This window comes from Simochromis diagramma, unplaced genomic scaffold, assembly GCF_900408965.1.
Source record: "Simochromis diagramma unplaced genomic scaffold, fSimDia1.1 OVJJ01000802.1, whole genome shotgun sequence".
In the NCBI taxonomy this organism is placed as follows: Eukaryota; Metazoa; Chordata; class Actinopteri; order Cichliformes; family Cichlidae; genus Simochromis; species Simochromis diagramma.
Window position 1 is genome coordinate 7,998,426 of NW_024387492.1, and position 25,620 is coordinate 8,024,045.

The window sequence follows — 25,620 nt, forward strand, 5'->3', positions numbered from 1 at the left end:
TTCACTGAATTCAGCTTGTGCACTGGGAGCCAAACAAAAGGTAAGGACTGGAAGGATGACTTAAAAAAGTAACAAGAAAGTAGATAGAAGGCTGAAGGAGGTCAAAACAATTAATTTATGACTGTAAAAACCTTTGTTATACAATACTGTGTAAACGTTTTAAGTAATCACTCATTCCTTTATATTTCGCTAGGGAAATATGGGAAATACATGCAGGAGTTTACTGAAACGTGCAAACATAAATGGCTCTGGGGAGGCCATTGCATGAGTGATAGTGTTTCATTCTGTATTTGTCTATCCAGGTATGCTTTACTGTAGTGATGGGTTTGGGATCATTATCATGCTGAAAATGCATCCTGTTTCTTTGGGACTTACTTTGTGTCTGTAAAATACCTACTTTACGCCTGTCAAAGTGCATTATCATTTTTTCTTTGTGTATTCAGCTGAAGAAATTGGAACAAAACGTGTTTTTGCAACAGGCTGCAAGTAACAAACTTCCTAAAGATATAATTTAAAACAAACACAATACTGGTTCATCCCTTGAATTAAGTGATTTTTTTATTGCTCGACTGATTCAAAGGTCAGTGTTAACTGGCTTAAAAAACAAACAAACAACAACAAAAAACATTCCTCTGAAAATAATTGGGCACAAGTACTGCATGATATAAAGCAGCCAGTGTTCAAAGAAGCCCTTTGAAAGACCTTCAGAAAGTCTGAATGTCAGGGTCCCTGTGCCTTCCCGGTCGGCTCAGTATGGCTACATATGTTTTTATTTTCATTTTTGTTCCTGCTCTCTCCCTTCCTCTCTTTCCCTCCTCCCTCTGCCTGGGCGGAGCTCACCTGTGGGCTCCTGCCCTTGGCCCACGCACCTGTGGCTCATCACCTGAGAGTGTTCCAGCTCCTTTATAAGATGGCAGCTCTGTGTTTCTCGTCGCTGGACCGTTGCCGACCCTCATTCCCCGGACCAACCCCTGTGTTACCTGAGTGATCGAGTGTGCGAGGAGTGGAGTAAGCCATGGTGTTTTCTGTGGAGTGTGAAGAGGAGCGTGAGGAGTGGACGGAGTGTGTGTGGACTTTCAGCGTCTTTCCCCATTTGTGTGTGGACCCCCGGAGCCCGGCTTTCCCCTCACCTTTGTAAATAGATCATCTGGTGTTGCTGTAATAAAGACTCTTGTGTTTTCAAAACTTAGAGCCTGCGCGTGAGTCCGTTCAGTCCTGTTGTGACACTGAAGAACTATGGCTCAAGACCACTTTAAAAATTACAAGAAATTCTGGCCCCTTGGAAGAAAAATATAAATAAAATAAAGGGTGACTCGAGACTTTTGCACAGTATTATAGAAAAAAAATGAAGATTACAACCCATCCATAACCTCTGGTGTTTTAGCTTTCAGGGTAATGGTTAAATAATGTACAGGAAATGTGCTGATTGCTTATTTTTGTTTGAGATGTGTTTTAACTGAAAACATTTTTTCCTCTATTAAAATGAAACGTTTGTTTTCAATTGGCAGTCCTTAAGAAAGCTTACAAAAGCTCTGATGAAGGCCATCAGAGTTGGCCTTCCTGAGATGGAATTTCATGGAACACTCATGGAATGGAATTCTAGTCATTCTTATGACAGCTATTGCACAGTTACAATGCAGGTTTAAATGTTGCAACTGAAACTTATTCTTCACTTCAGCAACAAGCAGATACGCACACAGCTGAACTAGGATCCTTTCATAGAGCAGTTTCTTAAAAAAAAAAAAAGGTGAGTTTAGGGGAACTGCTTTATAATTACACTTAACTTCGATGCTGTAACATTGATAGCTGATGGTAGATATTTAAAGTGAGATTTTTGAGCTGGGAAATGTACTGTTTAACTTGAATAACTTATTTCTTTGTGGTATCTTTAAATCTCAGATGATGGGACAAGGAGATAGGGCCCACGCTCAGCCTAATGAGGGTAAGAACTTGATCTGTTATTGCACAAAAGAAAAGTAATATAGTGTTGAAGTTTATTTTGATCAGCTGTGACTTTGTTAACTGATCTTTCACGTAGAGCAACCACATGAAACGGCTGAAGATGGTGACGGGGTAGAGAGGTACAACTTCATTGAAAGTCCTGTGTATCTGTTTATAGCCATTATACCACGTTCAGCTGCAAGACCGCTGCAGCTTCACGACAACAACAATGATGATCACATCGATCTGGAATTTTTCTTCAACGTTCATTTTGAAATTGATGACAACAACACTGATGCTGAAAATGACCACAATAACAGCGATATTGAACATGACCACAATTATGGTGATAATCAAAATGCTGACAGCAGCAACGATGAAGAAGAACGCAATGAAGGTCATCAAGATGAAAATGCCCTTGCTGCTGCTGAAGCTGACTATGAAGTCAACCCGGATGCAGGAGAAGCAGAGGAGGATCTGCTTCCTAGAGGATTTAGGAGACGGTTTAGAGAGGAAGACAGTGAAGATGAGACAAGTCTGGTGGAACAAGACGTGACTCCAAATAGTGACATGACAAACGTCACTCACAGTGACTGAATGGAACCTTTTTTTTAAAATAAAAATGCATCTTCTACTCAGTTGTCTTTTGATTAAATGCGAGCACTGCAACACCTTTGTTTTTAAAAAGAGATAAAACTGCTTTTGTAAAACCAAATTACTCTGTCAGAATAGACGTACCAAGGTATGGGAGTATTCTGATTCTGATATTTAACCTCTAAAGACATGGCGTCCACATATGTGGACATCACATTTTGGGTTGTCTAGACCAAAATACAAAATTTTGCTCTACAAGGGCCTGATATCGACATACGAGATCATTATACTGTCACTGTTCTATCGAAATTTAAAATGAATGTCCTCATATGTGGATCTCATTTTTCTCAGAAACAAAAATTAGGTAAAAAAAAAAAAAAAAACATCATGTAATTCTTTGTTTTTACATTCATCAGGTCCCAATCAGCCCGAATAGCAAAGAGAAATTAAAAATGCATGCCATGAAAGAGTTCGAGTCTTAGGAGGTTAAACACAATCAATGTGCCATCCTACTAAAAACAACTTTACACATAAACTTTAAAGGTGTAACAAGATGCTGAAAAATAGTGCTAAACCATCAGTCCTCAACCACAACATTTACTGTAATCCAGATGCTGATATTTGCTGATGCCTTCCATTCATTTTGTTAGATGTGACATTGACAGGATAGGTTAGAGTGTGTAGCAGAGAAAACAGAGTCCACAGACTACTAAATGTTTAACATGTACAAGGGAAACCAGCAACATGACGAGATACTAACATCTCGGCAACAAGAGGTAAATGGGCTGGTACTTATGCAGTACTTTACTACTCTATTTGAGCACTCAAAACACTTTCTGACTACAAGCAACATTCACACAAAAAAGGGGACCTCTGGATTCAGTAACTTGCCCAAGGATACTTCGATTAGAGGACCCAGGGGATCAAACCACCAACCTTCCAAATGGTGGACGACCTCCACCGCATTGTCTTTGATGTATTCGAAGGTGTGGGTGTTTCCCTACCCCAAAGCCCGCTTTTTCCTACAGACATGTGTTCGGGTGATTTTCACCCAGCAATAGTGATGGAGGGTAAAGTAGGTTTTGGGTGGATTTCACTCTGTGATGGTGTTAGTGTATAAAATTTCAAGTCCTGATCTTTAGCGTGCACGACATCCCTACCCCTGGCACTCTTGCAGCTGAGGCAGGACCAGTGGCAGCAGAAAGCAGTAGTCCCTTAGTGAGGTGTGCTGACTGTCTTGGACAGGAAGTGTATCCACACCATTACTACCCTGCGTGTATTGACTGCATGTAAGGAATTAAGGAAGTAAAAGTGGTCCTGGAATTTGCACGTTATCCTAATTTATTGCAGTGGTTAAGAATACATATCACAAAAGTGTTATTTCCAAGGGAATTCATATGATGAAAAAAATATTTTATTTATTTTTTTTGTTCATTTTTACCCACCAAAAACTGCAATTTTTTTTGTTTCTCTCTCCTGCAGCTGCTTGTATGTCGAGGAAACTGTGCTTTCACCAGAGAAGTCTCAAATGTCCCAGGAATGGGTGGACCAAAGACCAACTTTCCAGTGTCATTAATTTTTTGATCAGGAATTTTTTGTTCTCGAATTCCTAATTTTTCAGTAATTTTGGAGCATTTTTTTGGAGCATGGCACAGCTGAAAATAAAAGAAGACCACTCTAATTTGTCACGTGTTGTCATATTTTGATATATTTTGACGCCAAGTGCTTTTTGTTAGGTATATTATATCGGGTAAAAATCACCTGGCGTTAGTGATGGTGTTACTATTTATAGCAATAGTGTTCTAGGGTCAAAGGGCACAAATTGTACTAATTTGTTTTTAGTTTTATTTCAGGATCTTCTTGAATAGGTTTAACAATAACATGAGTAATAATACAACATTCATTATAAATACAGAGAGAATAGAAAGCATGTGATAGACAGATATGATCTGTCTCCTGCTCACCCTGTTCATAAGAGTATTTAAGCCAGATGCCGGGTCCGTGGTTTTCCAGTTTCTATGTGGGTTGTATATGTTTTTGCTTTTTTTTCACATTTACAATGATATTTATAAAGGCTTTATAAATAAATCCTATCTTCAACATCTTCCTTGGATCAATAGTTTAGATCCTCAAAGTTCTCAGTGCTGCCCCCAGGTGTCCCTTGGTAACATTTAATGAAGCCCCTCTAGCAACAAGGAAAGACTGGCCCTACTCTACATTTGATTCAAATTCAGTGGGTGTCACAGCACGACACACACAGCAGCCAACAGCAAAACATTTGGTGTTCTTAGTTGATGGCTGAGGCATTTTAGAGGTAGAGTTAGCAGAAGCAGTTGGAATGTATGTACAATGTACAATGTAATTGCAACACTAATAAACTCTAAGAGGTGTGTGAAAAGTGGCAGTATTTATTTAATAATAATATTAACACATTTTATCTTAAGCAGCTTTCAGAACACTGAAGGTCACCTTACACAGAACATAAAAAAGAAGAAGAAAGAAAAAACTATCAATTCAATAGGACCTGTTTATAATATATTAAATCAATCAAGAACAGAGGATTCATCTGACAAATGAAACCAGGACGTTTTAGGACGATGCATTAAAATCAGATGTTTTTGAACCAAGTTTCCAGTTTGTCTCCTTCGCATTTCATTACTCTGTTGTTTACAGCCTCTGAAAGTTGATACTTTGGGCAAAATCACACGTCATATTTCTAAATCAGTTGATAAGATGTGTGAAGATGTTCTTGTGCAAGTGAGCAGTCAAAACAATTTGTGCGCATGCGTCCGTGTTTAACCCTCCAAAAGATTATTGATGTGTTTTATACATTATTGATGCACGCTCGTACGCACTCCCTCATTAGTCACTGAATATAGCATCAACTTCAAGTAGCAGAACTTAACTCAGTAACTTTTCTTAAGCATCTAAAACACGGTTGCACTTTCTTGTACTTTTTTCTGTAATATTGTTCTTTCTTCCCTTCACTTATCAGGTAGCATGAAAAAACACTTTTTAGTGATTTCAGTCAAAGTACTGTCGAAGTCAAAGTATGTGACCAGTCTGTAAAATAGTATTGGATGCATGCTATCCATTCAACTACAACACTACATGACTTAAATAGACAAACAAACAGATCATAATGCAATCTATCATTTAGCTATTTAAGACAAGGGTCAGTCTTCTGTTTATTTTGTGCTTTTGCTATAACACCTTCTGTACGCTACATTATACAAATAGTATTTGAATATGTTTACACAACAACATGTACCTTTTGGCCTTTAGACTGTCAATAGGTGTGCTTCCTGATTATTGCTGAGAGATAGATAGGGGCAATCGTGGCTCAAGAGTTGGCAGTTTGTCTTGTAATCGGAAGGTTGCCGGTTCGAGTCCCGGCTTGGACAGTCTCGGTCGTTGTGTCCTTGGGCAAGACACTTCACCCGTTGCCTACTGGTGCTGGTCAGAGGGCCCGGTGGTGCCTTTGTCCGTGCGCCCCAGGGTGGCTGTGGCTACAATGTAGCTTGCCATCACCAGTGTGTGAATGGGTAAACATCAAACATTAACATCAACATTAACATCAAACTCAAGCAGAAAAGAAACCAAACTCCAGAAAACTCACAACCCTCGGTCCAAGGCCATCACCTGATGTAACCGCAATGACAAAAGGGTCGGGTGAGATTAGATGTGCACAAAGTGTCCTGTTAAATTCTAAAAAGTATCAGGAGCCCAAAAGTTTACAGTGTTTAGTGTCACTTTTAGTTTAGATTTACCTCACCGGTTTTGGTATAGCAGCATCTTCTTCAGCTTTTCATCACTTTTTCTGATTCAGTGCTGCCGAGCTGTTAGAAATGCAACCACACAGTGACCAAAAACTTAGACGTTAACATCAGGTTGTTTTTGTTGTAATGATGTGCCAGAACTTCTCATATCCAAAATCTCAGTTTTTAATAAAGGCATAGTGCTGTAGTGAATCAAAAAAATCTGCTAGCATGAATGTTTAGTTTCGAATTGTAAGAATAAAATAAATAAATGTGTAATTGCCTTTACTGTCCTGCAATCTTAAAACAGAAATTATCTGTTAATTTACTGGAAAAAATGTACATCACTCTTTCAAAGCAGACCGACATACCCCAAGTTACCAATACAAGATGGCAGTACTGAACACCAACAACAGCAAACCTGTAAACTTTTTAATCTGTAATGCCACTGTTGTGCATTTTTGACTCACTAAAATAAGGCATACACAGAGACACGGATCAGGCTCTAACCATGAATCTGTCTAAAGTGCAAAAAACGGGGGAAAAAGTATTATGCTGTATTGCAAATGATAGCTGAATAATTCTACCTTTCTAGGAACCAAAACAGATCCTGTTTTTCCTGTTATTTTGTGGAAAGCACTAACTGGGGAGTGACAATGTCTGAATGTCTGGAATGTGTCATTTAAAAGTACAAAATATATGTTGTCCATCATATTTTCCAAAGCCACCCCTGAGACAGATTGCAGTCTTCACAAGGCTGCTTCTGGTTCTCTGGCCTTATGTTTGACATTCCGGGGTTATATGATCAGATAACTGGTTAAATTAGGCACCTCGGGAAATGAGACGGTAGATTCTTTATAACAAATATCCCCCTTTTCGATAGAGGATATGAAAAGTCCAGTGTTTGCTGACTCAAATATTGTCATAGCTTATGAGCGCAGGCATGTGTGCACACCTTTGGCAAACTTCTAAGAGGATCAGATGACGGTGTTTCAAAAAAAGGTCAGACTGGATCATATAGGTCGGACCATCTAAATACATATCAGTTAAAGTAGGCCAAGCACAAACAGAGCCCCCCAGGCATGTTAGGCCACATTCTGTCATCTGTGAAGTAAGAGCGGCAGGTGTGACTGAAGCAGTCGAAGAAAAAGGGCATGGGAAACTCAGTAAACAGCAGGTGGCCGGACTGCTTGTTGTCACATGCATCCAGTGCCTTTATGATTGACTGAGCATTATTGATACAGGTGCTTTTTTTTATAGCCTGCTTTATATTAGGAATCACAGCTGAAACCACTACATCATATTTGTCTGTGATTACAGCTGGAAGTCATATAAAAGAAAGATCAGAAACTCGGGTGTGCATTATTCATTAGGAGGGGCACGTGGAGATACACTTTGGTCCAATAAGAGGTCACGATAGGAGGTCCAAGGCTAAGGAGAGTTTTCTATTGGTAGTGCGGGAATAAGTGTGCGGGGTTATGCAAATACTTGAGCAAAAACAAGCCGAGAGCGTGCAGTAACACGAGCGAAAGAGGAGTCCGGGGAACTCTGGAAGTGTGGACGGCGAAGCTGTGGACACGAGAACGAATGGACCGACAGACTCGGGCGTAGGCCAACAGCAGAAAGAAAGCCTGTGGCGCCAGGTAGGAATAATGTCACTGCACTCGGCTGTCATTACAACCTAAATGTGTGCTCTAAGAAACTTTTAGGTAGCAAAAACGGTTTGTTTGCACGTAAACACACCCGTATTTGAGCGCCGTGGGCTTTTGCACTAAAGACGTCTGTGATTCCTGGTACTCAGTGCTGTCTAGCCTCTACAGAAGTGCACTGCAAGGGTTTAGCTCAACTCTTGTATATTATATAGGCAGAAAAACACGCGATCGTGGACTTTGTCTGTAGTACCACTAATTATAACAGTGATCTGTTGCAACATTGAAGTAGCATTGATCACAGTGCAGTATCTGGTCACAGGTAAAGGAGAGAGCACAGTTTCTATAGCTATTTCCAGAGATTTTCAAAAAACACGTGCAACACTTTCAGCTTTAAACAACTATATGCCACACAGTCGTCAGCCCTTTACAGATCCAGCTGCAGCTGTCCGTGGTGAGCTTCACACAGCTGGTTTGTATGACAGGGAAACCTGGGTGCGCCCAGCCAGAACCACAAAAAGGCATCAGCTGATTCTTCACCTGTGACTGGGGATCATGTTTGATGATTAATTATGTTTTTCTGTCTGGATCTGTTCATGTTACTGTATAATAAATATTTTATAATGATGCCTGGGATGTTGATGTGAATTAGATTTTCATGTATCTGTCCTTGTGCAACATGAATAATATCTGCTGTATTTTTTTCTTGCCTTTGCACAATGATTTGTTTGTTTAAATACGCTGGTGTGTACTTGTTTGTAGGTCTATTGTTAGTGGCGGTTAATGATGGAGTCCAGCAGCGAAACCAAGAGGATGACCTCTTACCTCCCAAGCAAACCCTCAGCTGAGAACCAAAAGCTGACCTCACCCAGAGAACCAGGTATGAACAGCCACTGATGTTGTCTTTTATCAGGTTTAAAAGTGTGCATGTGCATGTTCCGTTTAGAGCTTATATCTTACGTCATTTAAAAGACTAAATAGGGTTTAAAAAAAGGGGGATTCTCTGCTGAACATTGCTAAACACTTAAATCCCTAAGAATGCATATAGTGAAAGTCAGTGTTGGCTGTCCCTTAGAGAAAGAAGATGTAGATGATTGCTCAAGGAATACTGTCTAGATGTGGAACTGAGATGTAATAATTTGGCTCAACATCTGGAAAACTCTGCAAACCTGCTTCTTAGAATGGATACATGAATCCTATGATTATTAAGCTGGAGCATAAGAAAGGCATTTGCTGCATGAGCAACTTCTTCACATTAGCTGTTGCTCAAACACTCATTTATGATTAAGCCAAAACATGTTTATGACAGCTTTTTATGCTTGAGTCCTGGTCATGCTGACCTTGGTTGCACAATAGCAAAAAGGTTGCACGGGCTCTTCACAAGTATCCATCCATAATGTTAAAAACATAACCCAGTCAGCTTCATATGTGACTAAACTACACGCTAGAAATATAAGTCACTAAACTGAGATATATTGATTCTCCAAGTAATAATTTGCATCAATCAGGAGCTAGGTTTAGCTCAGCATCCAGATAACCTGACAAACCCGCTTCTTAGAATAGTTTAATGAATTGCAGGATTACGGAGCTGAGCTTCTCGAACAGTGATTTATGATTAAGCCAAAAGGTGCTGATGTCTGATTTCTTGTGTCTCAGTCACGATGTATTTATGTGCCAAAAATGTGACACAGACTCTTCACATAATGCCCACCCACTGTTTGGAAAAACATCAGTCACCTTGCTATTTGCCTTCACTACATGTTGGAAAGAGTGCATTTTATGATAATCAGATACTTATCGTGTTGAATACAGAAGTCAGGCTAACTGGTTGTGTGTCCTCTGAGGTAAAAAGTGTACAGTACATCCATGTGTGTCTTAAAATCTGCTTGTGTGTACTATTTTAATCTTTCAGTTTTAATCAGCAAAACTGTGCAAAATAGTACCGCAGATACTGAAGTGTGGTACTGCCAGGCTTACACTTGACCTGGATGCAGAAGCAAACACTTTGCTTTCACTGCACTGGCTCTGCTGTACATGGACTTCATTGGTAGTCAGATAAGGACAGCTAACAGGTCACGGTAGGCCAAAAAACATTTCCCAGTGGTGGACCCTCCAGCCACAGTAAACGTGTGTTTGTGCGTCTAAGGTAGGCTAGCACATGGTTGGAAATAAACAATTACTTGTTTCAAATTTAAAAAAAAAGTGGGGTTGTTCTCTAGAACAGTATTAGCAAGTATGCCAGTGTGAATTTTGAGTTAAGGTATCACAGGCTGTGACATGCTAACAAATGACATAAAATCCTATTATTAGACAACCATTTAATGGAAATGACTGATATGAGGCTGAGTGCTGGGGTTGCAGCTGAACTGTCAAAGCAAACTTCGTAGCATTTAATAGTTTGCAGCTGTGTTAGCTTTCCTTGAATCGTGTGTAATAAAATCATATGTAATCATATCTAATAAAAGCTCTCACTAGTGTGGTCGTTAGATACACATTTGTGTTTATAGCTTTAGAAAGTACAGTTAATAACAGGTGCAGGGATATTATCACCTAATGTAATATAACTAATGATGTATTATGTAAGATAATGCTAAAGTCATCTTCTTCCCCTTTCATCTGTAACAATAATCTATTAGTCAACGTGAAGCACTCCTAGCACATGTTCACAAACACACAGCCTTACCAGATTGCTTCATTCTTCTTCTGATCCTTGACCACTAATTCCACACAGTCAGCACTAATAAACTGACTTCATGGTCGGGTGAACCTTCTGAGGACTCTTCGTAAACCCTGACTTGACTGAATATTTGTTACTTAAGAGTTTTTTTGTTGTGGAAGGTGAACGGACACAGTACCGCATTAGCTTACGCAATATCATCTACTGCCCCTCCACACTCTGTTTACCAAGTTCTTAATCCTGCATATGAGCTTGACAAGTTATAAACAAGAACATATTACAACGCTCTGATTCTGATCCATACAGGTTGTTTGTATTACTGTTTAAATGTGAGGCACAACAAAGCAGTGTTAAGAAGATGGCATCCATTCTCGAATACAGTTCTTTTTTAAATCTAAATGTTTAACTATTTATTAGTTTGCAAGTAAACCTTTTTCAGATCAAACATGTCTAGGACATACTAGTTCAAGATGTTAATATTTCCTACTAGTCTTTGCAACAGGCCATAACCACCAAATAAAAAGGACCAGCGGTTGCTTGTAGCTGCTTAAGGGATATTATCAAGTATACATAAAATTCTCATGAGCCTTTGTTAAAGATACAGTGGTTAATCTGTTTAATCGAAAAAAATAATATTGTACTCACTAACATACATAGGTAAGTTTATAATTATATATCCTAATTTTGTATAAATTATGAATTGATACATTTGCAAAAACTTAGAATTAATACATTAAAAATACACAGAAACAGTTTGTGGAAGCAGCCATGTCATTCCACCACACTGAATAAAGTGGTCGTCCCTTCTAATTGTGTTTTGGCAGGACAGCCTAACACGACTACACCCCCGTCAACTGCTGGTTATTAGCATTAGTATCTCACGGTCCCTCTGGCAAACAGTTTGATTACATTCACACATCGTATGAGAGTTTATTTGCTAAGTGTCCGAATCCAACACTGTTACATTCACACTCACTACAACTGAACAGCAGTCAGAAACATTTGTTCTATTGTGGCCACCATAGCTAGGATGGTGGACTTGAATTGGAAGGGATAGGAAAACAGTTCAGTTGATACAGACATCTAGTGGTAAGATTTTACACACTGTAACTTTAATAAATGAAGCCACAGCACTGTGTCCTTGCATAAGAAAACATTAGATGGTATCAGATCACCTTAAGTGAGTTTTTAATCTTTTGAGGTAGTCAAATGCTATATAATCTTAATCTTATCCGGTTTACAGGCAGATACATGTGTTCTGGAAGCTGTTTTAGGAATTGGGTAACATGTTGTAAAAGCATTTTATCTGGGGCAGAGTCCGTTTTGTGGCCAATCAAATAAGGTTCAACCTGTTCCTCCATTCTAGACTAAATGGCTGTTTCTGGCGATGGCATGGGGGTGCAGTGATTAGCACCTGTGCAGGAAACATCTGGCTTTGTATGTTGAAACTCCAAAGTGATGTGTGTTAGTTTAGCTGATTTATTTCTAAACTGACTGTAGGTATGAGTGTAAATGACTGTTTGTTAGCCTTGTCATGGATCCCACCTAGAATGAACAGGGATTATGTCGGGACACGTTACTAAGGCCAAAAAAGGCATTATTGACACATATTGTGACTTCATTCTTACATGCCATTTTCCCTGTTGAGCGGCATTGTCTTGAGCCAGTCCAAATGTGGAACTTTGTCACAGAATGTGGGACAAGAGGACCTGGATACTCTAGACGCACCTCTTACCTTATGTAGCCCACAACCCTTTCTCTGTATTTCTCTGTATTACTGATAATGTTCGAAAAACACAACACAATAAAACTAGGCCCACTTGCTGGGTTAACCTACAATCTTGGTCTTGTTTTTTTGGGACAAAAAGTGAAGCTAGGAGATTGGAAACTTGCACTTGGCGCTTAATTCAGTATAGCTATCATCTTAAGATACATTCTCTCACTGTGTTCTCTGTATTTCTGTCCCTTTCTGCAGGCTGCAGCTGGCTGGTGGTGGTTGCAGCCATAGCGGCCTCTCTGAGCGGCCTGATGTTGGGCTACGAAATGGGGCTGACCTCTGGGGTCCTGCTGCAGCTGCGGGGCCTCCTCTCTCTCTCCTGCAGGGAACAGGAACTGCTGGTCAGCTCCCACCTGCTCGGTGCACTCCTCGTCTGCCTGGCCGGAGGAACATTTTTAGATCGCTACGGCCGACGCTGCTCTTTGCTCCTGAGTGCTGTTCTAGTAGTTGGCGGCACCGTTGTGCTCATCGCTGTGGCTTCTTTTGTTGCACTGACACTTGGCCGTGTAATTGTGGGCATGGGAACATCTCTTTCAGGGACAGCAGCTTGTTTGTACATTGCAGAGATCTCACCGAGGGAGAGGAGGGGTCTCCTGGTGACGCTGTACGAGTTGATGTTGGTTGTTGGTGTAATGCTGGGATTCGGCTGTAGTTACGCCTTTGCTACCGTACCTCATGGCTGGGTCTATACATTTGGACTAGTAATTCCTCCAGCACTCCTGCAAATAGGTGCGCTCATATTCCTCCCACCCAGTCCACGCTTCCTCGTTGCTCAGGGCAAAGTGGAGCGGGCGAAGAAAGTGTTGGCCAGAATGAGATGCGTAAGTAAGAAGAGTGTGGAAGTGGAGCTCAGGGATATCCAGGTTGGACTGAAAGAAGAATCAGAGCATAGCTTCTTGGAGCTTTTCAGTACCAAAGCTAATCTGCGTTCACGGCTTCTAATAGGTGTGGCCTTAGTCTTCCTCCAGCAGGCTACTGGACAGCCCAACATCCTTTCCTATGCTTCACCACTTCTCCGCAGCGTTGGCTTCAACAGTGATGCTGCAGCAACCCTGGCCTCCACGGGGTTCGGAGTCGTAAAAGTAGTTGGTACCATCCCTGCCGTGTTGCTGGTCGACCGATTGGGACCCAAGAGCTTTTTGTGTGTGGGTGCTGTCGCTATGGGATTGTCGCTGGCTGCCCTTGGTACATTGACTCTACAAAGTCACACTCACCTCACAAGCCTGTGCAATAGCCAAAGCCCTCTAAACAACACGCATATGCCATGGGATTTAAACGAAACCTTCACAGACTTTGAGAATAGTGGCACTTTGTCTACCCACCTGGAAAACCAGTGGAACACTGAACAGGTGCAGGGGCTCAAAACAGAGAATGATGCAGTGTGGGAATCAGTAGGAGGAAGGACTCTTGTTGAAGTGTCTTCCTCACTGAAGTGGGCGTCATTGATCAGCCTGCTGGTGTATGTGGCAGCCTTCTCAATTAGTCTTGGACCAAGTAAGTACCCGTACATTATGGTTCACAAACACATGCAGTGTCTCTGTATTTATCTAGAGACTGGATATATAAGATGGACATTGCTTCTGAGTCTGAAAAGTGAAGCTAACTCATTTGCTTCAAACATGCATTTTTTCTAATGGACGACTTCCGTGGTTGCAAAAACCACTTCCTGTTATTTAGAAGTGTATGGAAAGTTAATCCAATGTTTTCGGCATTGGTAAAAACACTTTCCTGGGCTCAAGTCAAGTTTTTCCTCTTATTAAAGTTTGAATTAATGAATGATTATGACATCTGGTTTCAAAAATCTGAGATGGAAAGCAAATATAGTCAGCTTATGGTAAGACAGTGAGAGTTCATTAACTCTCATTAACCTTAAATGGTTAAGGGAATGGTTATACACAGTCTTCCATGTGTGAGCATTTTTGCTACACTTACATTTTTTGGCATCCAGCAGCAGGGCATTCCTTCCCAGTGTTAATCCTTGTAGTGCTATATAAATAAAACGAGTTAGACTGAGTTTCTTATACCCCTCTTTTTTTTGTCCTTTATCTCTTTTTAGTGGTGTACGTCGTTCTCAGTGAGATCTTTCCGATGGGAGTCAGAGGTAAAGCTGTGTCGGTGGTGTCAGCTGTAAACTGGGCCACAAATCTGCTGATCTCCATGACCTTCCTCACCATCACGGGTGAGTACTTTATTACTTAGAATTTATAAATTGTAGGTTCTAGCTAGTTGTGGTAGTGCTATACTTACAGCAGCTATACTTACACGACACCAACTCTCTGCCACCTACAATGCCGCATTGAGATCCTTTCCCTGGTGCCTCAACCCCCACTCACATCTTACATCAGGTGATCTCATTGGGTCTCACAATGGTTTCACCTAAAACCTCTGGTGATAATGAGCCACGCCTTTTTTCATACCTTGCCTCATGTGGTGAGACACATGATCAATCAACAAACCCAACAGAAATTTCCAGCTGGGTTTAAATACCTGGGACTCTCAACCATTTGGTTTTAGAACTGAACAAGTTTCTTGGATGAGAAGTGAAACATCTTTAAGAAACTTAAAGACTTGAACTTAAAGTCGAATCGCTTTCTTTTCCAAGCTCCTTAGACTACCATGGCCTGAACGACTGAGAGCCTACACTGACATGTATTTGCACCAGACATGTTTAAACTAGTGCAAGAATTCACAGAAACTCTGTAAAAATTAACACAGAGTTTCTGTTTGATAAGTGATAATCATATTAAAAAACACATTTTTACAATTTTACTATCCTCCAACAGAACTGCCAAGATCAAGCCCAAGACCACACCTAACCCAATTAGTTAGTGTTCACATTTTGGCATCTCTTTATTTTAGCACCTGGTTAGCATTGTTTGCCAAACATTTGCCTATATAGTGGACTTAAACTAGGTTATGCAGCTATATTTTAAATGTTCCTTTATTAGTAACATGTAAAAATTAAAATACATAGTCGTCATACAGAAAGAGACAGGGTAAACCCTAGACAAATTCTCATTATGTCAGAAAACAGACAAACCCAGACTTTTATATTCATACTTGTGACTAATTTGACTTTAAATCGTTAATCTTGTGGAAAGAAACAGAAGCGTCCAGAGGTTTTTAAATAAGAAACCTTACTATGAGCGTTACCAGTGCATCGCTGTGTTGCCCAAATGTCAAAAATGAGAAAAGTTCAAAGCAATTGCAGACCTGTTGCTCTGGTTTCCTAAAATGCCAAATGTTTGTGTGTATTTTTTATGATTGACAAGTCTGGACTGCAAGCAAGAAGCCAGTTTAGCTCCTGGACTCTAACTTTTTAGTCATACTATTGTAACAATGCGGTATGTGTATGTGTTGACATTATCTTTTTTAAATAAGCATAGCATTTAAATACTGCTCCCTGTCATATGTAGGGTGGCTACACAAACAAAGCTCAAAGCAGTCCTACCATTCATGCTAAAGGGCAAGTTCCAAACTGTAGAATTACTGCTGCAACATGCAAATTAGGGACCTTTTGTCTCCTTACGTAAGTCAGTCTGTAAGTCTGACAGGTAAATATTTAATTAAAAAAAGGGAACACTCAGAGGTGTAGTAGCGCTATTTAGTGTGTGACAAGTAGTGTTGCTATGGTAACACAAACAGTCAAACATTTTTGCTTAATCAGCTGAGTTACTGCGCTATACTGTTTGAAGATTTTGCTGAAATAAGCAAGAACTTCCTTGAAGTAGATGTTGACCAGATGGCAACATTTGATGTCCTTGTATACATTGCTCAGCCATAATCCATTCAAAGATGTGCAAGTTATGCATGTCATATATTGTGGTGCACTCATATGATCTTACAAATTCCTGAACTCATGGTGCAAATTTCAGTTTTTGCTTTTAATACGCTGCTGCCTGAACATTGTGGGCAATCATGGAACTTAATTGTTATCCCAGGTTTCATAGCAAGATAGTGGTATATAGCTTGGACGTGTTGTTGGTCTATTGAAGGAAAATGAACATGCGTATAAAATTCATCAGTATCAACATTTGGACTTTTTAAATTAAATTTGGATGATTTGCAAATCATTTCTTATTTATTTCATTTTTTTACATAATGTCTCAATTTTTTGGGAAACGGGGTTGCTTATGCAGCAAGTATGGTATTGCATTATATTAATTGTTTTGTTTTTTGTTTTTTAAAGAAAACATCGGTGTGCCCAATGTTATGTTCCTGTACTCCACCATGAGCTTTGTTCTGCTGGTATTCGTCGTCCTCTTTGTCCCTGACACCAAAGGTCGCACACTGGAGGAGATCTCAAAAGAGCTAGCTAAGAAGTGAGTGGTAACACTTCCTAGCTAAATTTACCCTTTACCCTTCATTTTAATTTTCATATTTATTTCCTATCCTATTCAGTCTTTTTTTCTTTAGGTCACGAGCAGTCTAAGCATTTCACTGCATATCGTACTGTGTATGACAGTGTATGTGACAAATAGAATTTGAATTTGAACATTCGACGTCTATGCCGTCAACATCTAGTAAACTGGTTTGTGAAAGTGATTTTTACCTTCTGTTTCTCCACTCCCTGTTTAACAGGAAGACTTTTAAGGTGAGAATTTCCAGGCCGGTTCAGCCTCAAGAGAGCCTGATCAGGGACAGCAAACCTACACAACAACTGTCCTGAGAGTCAAGAGCAACGATCAAGACAATATACAATCAAAAATATCTATATATCTAGAATAATCCTTTAATTGTCCCACAAGGGGAAATTTGGTTGTAACAGCAGCCAAAAAGACACATATACAAACAAACAGTACACAGGACACGGAACAGAAACATACACAATTTTTCTTACATATTTACATTAAGGACAATGGTTATTATAAACAGAGTACTGTACAGTTATTAAATTAAATAAAAATAACTACAGGTAAGAGGCAAACCAGGTTGTAGTGCGAATCGGTTAATTAACTTATTGCAGTTACAGCGCAGATTAAACATCTATGTTTGTTGGCAGCAGTTCTGATTGTACAGTCTGACAGCTGCAGGGAGGAAGGACCTGCGGAAACGCTCCTTCATGCATCTAGGATGCAGCAGTCTGTCACTGAAGGAGCTCTGCAGTTCAGCAACAATCATCTCATCTACGTCGCTATATTGGCTGTACTTACAGCTGCTTCTTGATGATGATGATGCCCACATGTGATCCCATCATGGAGCCTTTGATTTTTTTAAAATGAGCATAGCTAGTATTAGGTTCTAGTATTAATTGTTATATTCAAGAAAAAGAAAATCTTTTTCTCAGATTTCCATCAGTTTTTACATTTTTTTTTCTCCGTTTTAAGTAATAAAAAAAAATTCATCTAGCAAATCTGGCATTATATTAACTAAAATCAAACACTAATAGCCCAAACTGGTACTCGTTCTTTGTAGGAGGGCAAGCTTATTCCTAAGCACAGTGTCATTTTATTGGTGCCCATTGTCATATTTAACGTGGTACACAAGGGCCAAACCAGTCATACCAGTTATGTTAGTGGATGTGTTCAAAACCCACATGAAATATGGAAGGAATTATTTGTCTCCTCATTTGCATTTTATGGGAACACGCAGCTAGCTGTGTAAGACCGGCTACTGAATGTTTAAAAAGAATCGGCGAAAAAAAGCAAATCACGAGGTTCAGGAGCCATGTTTGGCATGAATTGTGATATAGACCGATTCCTTTTTTTATTTTCTATTAGTACGATGCTGTAATGAGTTTAAGAATACAAATTCTATAGCGGATGCCCTATGCACGAGTAAAACATTTACATTTTATAACCTGTACTTTGACTTGCATCACCTTTTAAATGTTGCAATGTGTGTTTGCAAAGCCTGACATGGAAATCTCAGTCGTTAATGACAGTATGGAAGACATTCTAGGAAAAAAAAAAAAAAAACAAATCAACTGGGAAGTGCCTTCTCCACATGTACTCGGGATATGTTCACACACACAAAAACAATGTCATGCAAAGGGGAGCAAACACACCACACAGTAGTCCACTAGTTGCCTGTTCACTTTTATTTTTTTTATACAAAATACAAAAATCCAAGTGCCACAATTTTTCAGTTGACACTAGTTCAAAAAGTACTCCATCATACACACATTTAAACAGCATGTCTAAGCTTTTAATCAACATTTTTTTTCTATCAGATGCAATTATATACATACATACATACATGTTGCCTTTATGCCTGTCCGAACACTCATGGTTGCCTCAAGAATTCACATGAATGTATTACGAAACCTTTTCGACAAGTGTTAGTGCTGCCATACAACTTTGTACGACTCCACAGAGTGGCTGCTTTTGTAATTATGAGTCAGTTAATTTTTCATGTTATGTTTTTGCTACTTTGTGTGTGTGTGTATACTGGCAATTGTGGACAGTGTTTTAATGATTTCTTAGTCCTCTGCTAATAAAAAAAATCTCCTCAATATTGTCTAACAAGTGGTTGTGTTCAATGAACAGCTTAACTCGTCACTTGAAAACTGAAAATATTCTTAACCTTTGAGAAGTGTTCAACATGTCAAAACATTAAAATACATCAAGCATATTTGCAAAATGTTCTTAACCTATTAAGAAACAACAAGAAATGAAATGTGCCTTATTGTGAACAAAAGGAAGTAAATTTGAGGTGTGTTTAAGTTGTAAGTGGATGTGTTTCTGCACATCGGCCTGCTCTTACATTGTGTACACTGATAATATTCCACTTCTCTGTCTGCTGTTTTTCTCCTTTAGCAATAACACAGGTAATACAGAGTACCTGTGCAGGACTTTTACAAACCTTGGACGGCGGTTATATATATATATATATATATATATATATATATATATATAGCCAAATCTTAAATAGTTTCAAAATGGTCTTTAACTGTCCATGCAGAGACATCCAAAAGCAAATAAGCTACAGCAAATAACTTCCTGCCTCTTCACTGTCAGGTGAGGAGGACGGGTGCCTGCTGAAGGATATTAAGTTTGGAAGACATTTGCAGGTTTAGGCTGTTAAAATCACAAGATCCCAACAACTCCACAACAACGTTAAAATTTTGTAAAAAATAACGAGGACATTTTAGGACGTTACAAGTGTGGTATTCCAAGCCCAGCCTATGAATGAGTTCAGACGTTTGTGGCTGTTGCCACATAGTGATGAAACCAAAGCAAGCAATTCCAAGGATAAGGTGCTTCTTCGTCCGTTTTGAGTACTCAATAGCTCGAGTCCTTAGTCTTGTATCGTTTCATTTGCAGCGGGGTTTCTGACACTCAAACAGTAGCGGGTAGACTTGCTCCACTGCTGTGGCCACGTTCTGGACATTTGGTCCTAAGCCATCCAGTGATGGTGTGAAAGCAGAAAAAGATCAGCAAAAATATATCAGGACAAAGAAAAAACAACAGAACAGGAATAGAAGCTTTAAAAAAAAAGAAAAAAAAAAAAGACCGCCTTGGGTTTCAACTTTAGCCTGATAAACAGTGCACCACACGAAAGGAAGCACAAAAAACAATTTCGCTTGAGTAAAATTCTTGGAGGAATTGGGTTATTTACAAACCGCTTTCCTCATTGAAACAAGTTATAAAATGCTTTCATTTTACATGACCTCAATCCCTTAAGCCAATGTGCCTTCTTAGCTGTACATAAAAAGGGGTAAGATACTTAATGTGTCTGTGTGTGTTGAGCCTCGTAAGGAGTGAGATACCTGTAACTGTGAGGCTGCCAGTTGAGAACACTTGTATAGTCGCCTTTAGATTTTTGATCCTGTATGTAGCAGCTGGGTGGAGCTCAGGTTCATAACTGTAAATGGTAAAAAGTTTTTAGTACATGTGTGCACATCGGAAAAGTTATACCTACAGCTTTGTGAGTAACGGACATGATGCATGTTTAGATGCCAGCCTATATTCTGTCAGATAGCATGTACAACAGTAATCCAAATCCAACAACTAGAGTACACACACACACATACTTCTTCAGCCTGCTTGCTCCACTGTAGTCTCAGGTACATGCACTCAATGCGGTGAGGTTTACTCTAACCACTAGAGGTCATCCTCCACTAGCAAACATTAAACTTTTATTCCCTGTTCACCTTGCACATTATTGCTGCTCATGTCAGGACCTGAAATCACAGTTGTCACTATTTTCTTTCAATATGGTATCACACCATGAAGCTAATGACCCAAAGAAAACAGCATAAAGCAATAAGACTGTGGATAAACATATGCTACAGCTTGATCAGGATAGTTATAATGATGATGACAATGATGGCATTGATTTTAATTAATGTTGCAACAGTTGTGACTTAGCAGCACTGCATTACCTGGCAATGGGTCGGTTATTCTTCGTGAAGTTTATAAGATTGACTGCAAATGGCATGGAGCACACTGCCAGCACATTCACAACTTTGAAGGCTGAAAACCTCACCTGAACAGACAGCATAAACATATGAGACACAAAATACACGCATTTATGAGTTTACACTTCTTTTTATTTTAGGTCCAATAATTAAAGGAGAAATCCAGTTTAGGTCTTATGGCCTTAATGTAGATAACTGCAGTTTCAGGTAGGTTGAGCTTTGTGACACTGTGCGTTACCCTGCTAGTAACAACCATCAGAAGATGGGGACTCTGTGGTCTTAATAGTTGGGACAACGCTCAGGTAGGCTGAGTTTAAACAAATAACAGATTGACTGTGTATTTCCATGCAAAACCAGCTGCTGTGATTATTCTTACCTTGAAGCCTAGTTTCTGCAGACAGCGTGCTAACCTGCGAGCACCGAGCTTTGCCTCATCCTCACTTTAAAAAAAAAAAAAAAAAAAAAAAAGGAGGAAGAGAAAAGAACGGATAAATGGCAGCATAACTCAGTGAAATGAATTCCTTGGTATACAAACCATAATCAGAAACTAACATCTTTTTTAGTAATTAAGTAATACTTACAATCCAAACCTCTAAACTGGGCTAATACAGATGAGGACAGAAGTATTATTCATGCACATTCTAGTTTTACTTGGGCTGCTTATATTATTTAACTTTGCACAGAGAAATAAAAATATTTGACAAAAACTACCAGGGTTAAAATCATTAGCCTCCCGACGCCAATTTTCAATTGCGTGGATGCTGCTGGATAACAGTCTCCGGTCATTAATTGTAGTTTTCAGCAAGCCCCACACACGTCTCCTGAGCAGTCTCAGCCCATTGTTCTTTAGCAAATCTCTCATGCTCCTTCAGATTTAATGGGCTGCGAGCATGGACCTTGGTCTTCAGTTTATTCTATAGATTTCCAATGATCTGCAAGTCAGGGCTTTGTGCAGGCCAGTCAGTAACGCTCACTTTGGTCTTCTGGAGGTAGTTCCACACCAGAAGCGCTGTATGTTTTACATCGGTGTTGTGTTGGAAGACCAAGCAGCAACCCAGACCCAGTTTTGCTGCTGAATGCTTGAGGTTTTTTTTTTTTCAAAATCTTCGCATAGCTTTCTTATTTAGGATTCTTTTCACCTTCCCAGTTCCAGACACATTGAAGCGTCCCCACAGCACAGCACTCCCACCGCCGTGCTTCACTGTGGGGATGGCATTCTTCTTTCTCCAAGCATAAACAGTGTGTCTCTGAGCTCTAGTGTGATCTCATCTGACCAAAAAATTCACTTTAAGTATGTATAATCCTTCTCCAGGTTGTTCTTAGCATGCTTCAGTTTGCCCTAAGATGTCTCTTCTGCAGAAGTAGAGCTTTTCTTGGTCTGCATCCTAGTGAGTGTCTTCTTTGTTACCACAATTCTTGACTTGGCTAAGTCAGTCACTAGTGTCTTTGGAGTTGGTCTTTAGACACATCTGTCACGACTTTTCTTTCCAGAGTGTTTGCAATCTTTTGCTTCCTACCTTTGCCACACTTGTGTAAGTACTCTGTGGCTCTCTTTGGATTTCTTGATGATATCCAATGTGATAACTTTGTATATTCATTTCCTGCTTTGTGAGCATAAACAATTCTTTTTCTCAAGTCCGACCCGATTTCTTTTGAGTTTAGCATGATGCTTTCCCAAGTGACAGCTCAAACCCTTGTTGAAATTTCTACACTGCTGATAAATTGAAACATAGTTATACCAATTTAGTATTTAGTTTACTCTGTACTTTTAAATTAAATCAAAACTTTTAAATTTCATTCGGGGGACTAGTAATTCAGCTCTCATGTGAGAGAAATGCTAACTGCATTAGTTGCATATGATAAGGGACGTAGCAGTACAGCCCCACAAATAAAGTAGCAAGACTTCTGAGGCCAAAAGAAGCAAATAATCTGACATTTAGTTAGGTATAGGTGTGTGTATGCATGTTGCATTATGAGTGTCAGTCTACCTTGTTGCTCCAGTGCAGATGATTTTCCCTGAAGACCAGATTGAAGCAGTTATCATTGGTTTACGAAGCTTCATCAGGACTTTCTGAGGACAAAAAAAGAGAAGTCACAATTTTATGTCTCGGTTTTAACTGTTAAAATGAATGCAGCATTCTCTAGTTTCACCAATAACAATACACTTACCCCTACTTCTGGCTTATAGATGACATTTGTTCCTTCTAAGGCAATGGTGCGGAGGTTGAGGTGACACCGAGTCCGAAAGGTTGCCACCACATTGGTGATAATAATATCAAGTGCCTCATCATTGCTTGAATCCATGGGGAAGTGTGTGGTGCAGCAAGAGGACCACAGAGGTTTTTCTTCTCACTTATTCATGAAAAATGCCACCCGTCACCATTATTGCACCGATGGGAAAGGAGACAAGATGGGCTAAAAAACAAACAAACAAACAAACAAAAAAAGACCCAAATGAAGCCATTTTTCAAATATTTCTGAAATTTAAAATCAGAAATACTTCAAGGGGCATTGCACTACAGGAATGAATATGTATTCATTCATTAATAAAAATATGTATTGCGGTGCCTGCTCTATATCAGAATTTTGCAGATGTATTTTGTGTTTGCTGAATTCATGAGTCCAGTTAGTATGTTACTGTAAGTAAATATGCTAAGAAGATTGGTTATCACCTCAGTTGCACACCACCATCTAATTATCTCCTCGCCCGCAAGGTGTTCTCCTCCACTTGAAAGACTTGACTGTGTCTCAAAGCACGAATCACTCAGATATCTGCAAGAAAATATTATTTTGTCAATTATTATTCTTTTAGCTGAGGGTCCAGCTAATTTCCCGACAAAAACCGATACAGACTAACACGTTAGCTACTTTCTACTGCTACTAACAACCAAGAAAGTAACAGCAAAATATGACCCTCGACGTCAATAATTCGTTACTTATAGACACGTTTAATGTATAGACCGTTGCTTTGTATTATAAACTGCGTTATAGCTCATGCAACTGATAAGCTTGCTTGAGGAAATGTTGCTAGCTAATCGGCAACTAATTCAACATAACTACATGCACTGAGTCGGTGTTTGCGCTAATAACTGCACTAATATGGGATTGTAAGCAAAACAAAGAGGTAACGACATTTCGCAACTGCTCAGCTAGCTAATGTTGTGAAGAGGTCTGTCCGTTAGCTAGCAACAAAGAAGAGTACACAGGCAGCAATGAATGAAAAGTTGTCAGCTATGCTAACTAGCAGACTAGCTGTCTAAAGCAAGTTAATGGCTGGTGTTTGTATCTTAAGAATCCAGCTACCGCTTTCGCTTTTTCTGTGATGTTATTCCAAAACACAAATAAGGCGGATAATAGTAAAATTTGTGGACAAACCACTTCCTCCGCACACAAACGAGCAGTAACAAACACGAGACCTTCCGCTTCTGTTTTACAAATTAAAGCCGCTCCTAGTGGGCGCTAAATTAACGTCAACTTCCGGATCGTAAAATAAAATATAATTTAAGCACTTCAAATGCCTATATATTTCTGTTGCGAAGTTGTACCTAGCTGTTTACATTTAAATATATATATATATATATATATATATATATATATATATATATATATATATATATATATATAAAAATAATACTAACACTGCAAAACAACTGTGCAGCAATAATACAGTTTTTTTTTGAAAAAACTATAAACCATCAAAAAAATGAAAAACAAAAATTTAATAAGAACTCCTAATATATAGCTTTGTGTGTAAGTGTGTGTGTGTGTGTGTGGGGGGGGGGGGGGGGGTGAACACAGACACACTGTTGATCCAAACAGTCAGAGACAGAAACCTTTTCATGTTTATCATGAGCTTGTCAGGAACCTTGGCATGATTTTGGATGGCGATCTTAGCTTTGATAGTCATAATAATAAGGTCACCAGAACTGCATTCTGCCACTTAAAAATATATGAAAAAGTTTGAAAATTCTTACCTCAAACTGACTCTGAGAAAGTAGCCGATGCATTTATATCAAGCAGCTTAGACTACTGTAATGCTCTGTGTGCAGTATTATCCAAATTATCAGTAGGATGACGTAAACTCATCTAGAATGCAGCAGCCAGAGTCCTGACATGCACATGGAAAGATTACACCAGTACTGAAGTCATTTTATTGGCTTCCAGTTCAATCCAGATTTACCACCAAAATACTGCTATTAGTTCTTTAACCAGTCAGTGACTTTAGCCCCCAGTACAAGTCTGACTTTCTCAGTGTCTATAACTCGATTAGACATCTCAGTCACCATGGATGGAGGTCTTTTAAATTCCCAGAATTAGATCCAATTGGGTTGAGGAGGCTTTTAGTTAGTGTGTGTGTTCTTTGATTTTGTGTCAGTTTGTTTGTTGGTTTTTAACTCGTATTCTATTTCTTTGTAAAGTTTTGTTTTGTTGTTTTTATTGCCTTATGATATTGTAGACCTACATGGATTTTGTTATCAAAAACATGATAATTACATGACCCTTTTCCCATCTTTGAAAAGTTAAAGACAAGGTTGTTAGTACCTATACTGCTCCAGGTGACATGAATGTACTGAACCACTGAAAAAGCCTTAACAAAGCTCACTTTAACAGCACATGGAATCACAATCACCTATGACTAATAAAGCATAAAGCATAGTAATAAAGCATATCACAAATATTTAATATTTCATGACTGCCTACCTGCCCTGCAATAGGCTGGGTTACAGCGCATACAAATGTACTGCCTATCCAGGCAGACTAACTGTATGTTGGTTTAAAGCTGTTTGGCACCACCTTGTGGAAGGTTGGCTTTCATAAGAAGGAAAATGAGGCAAATTTAATTTTCTGCTGCTGTGTGCAAC

The 25,620-nt window shown here is 39.3% G+C and overlaps 3 protein-coding genes across 4 annotated transcripts; 2 read left to right on the plus strand and 1 right to left on the minus strand.

Moving 5' to 3' along the window:
* The first annotated feature begins 1,504 nt into the window (after positions 1–1,504).
* LOC120724694 (GATOR complex protein WDR24-like) lies at positions 1,505–2,557 on the plus strand. Its single transcript, XM_040017014.1, has 3 exons — positions 1,505–1,747; positions 1,900–1,942; positions 2,039–2,557. The coding sequence occupies exons 2-3, from the start codon at positions 1,900–1,902 to the stop codon at positions 2,536–2,538; spliced, it is 543 nt and encodes a 180-aa protein (XP_039872948.1). The 5' UTR covers positions 1,505–1,747; the 3' UTR covers positions 2,539–2,557.
* A 5,092-nt stretch (positions 2,558–7,649) lies between these two features.
* slc2a12 (solute carrier family 2 member 12) lies at positions 7,650–17,167 on the plus strand. Its single transcript, XM_040018175.1, has 6 exons — positions 7,650–7,936; positions 8,705–8,822; positions 12,595–13,890; positions 14,453–14,575; positions 16,586–16,718; positions 16,978–17,167. Exons 2-6 carry the CDS (start codon positions 8,726–8,728, stop codon positions 17,063–17,065), a joined length of 1,737 nt encoding a protein of 578 aa, XP_039874109.1. The 5' UTR covers positions 7,650–7,936; positions 8,705–8,725; the 3' UTR covers positions 17,066–17,167.
* A 1,251-nt stretch (positions 17,168–18,418) lies between these two features.
* tbpl1 (TBP-like 1) lies at positions 18,419–24,261 on the minus strand. Of its 2 annotated transcripts, none has more exons than XM_040017979.1 (8): positions 24,134–24,261; positions 23,431–23,530; positions 22,928–23,173; positions 22,747–22,829; positions 21,135–21,198; positions 20,723–20,826; positions 20,108–20,202; positions 18,419–19,734 (listed from the first exon to the last, which is right to left on the minus strand). In XM_040017979.1, exons 3-8 carry the CDS (start codon positions 23,060–23,062, stop codon positions 19,652–19,654), a joined length of 564 nt encoding a protein of 187 aa, XP_039873913.1. In that variant the 5' UTR covers positions 23,063–23,173; positions 23,431–23,530; positions 24,134–24,261; the 3' UTR covers positions 18,419–19,651. The 2 variants fall into 2 exon arrangements, with proteins under 2 accessions (XP_039873913.1, XP_039873912.1); XM_040017978.1 differs by having other exon boundaries at positions 24,062–24,187.
* Positions 24,262–25,620: the final 1,359 nt, after the last annotated feature.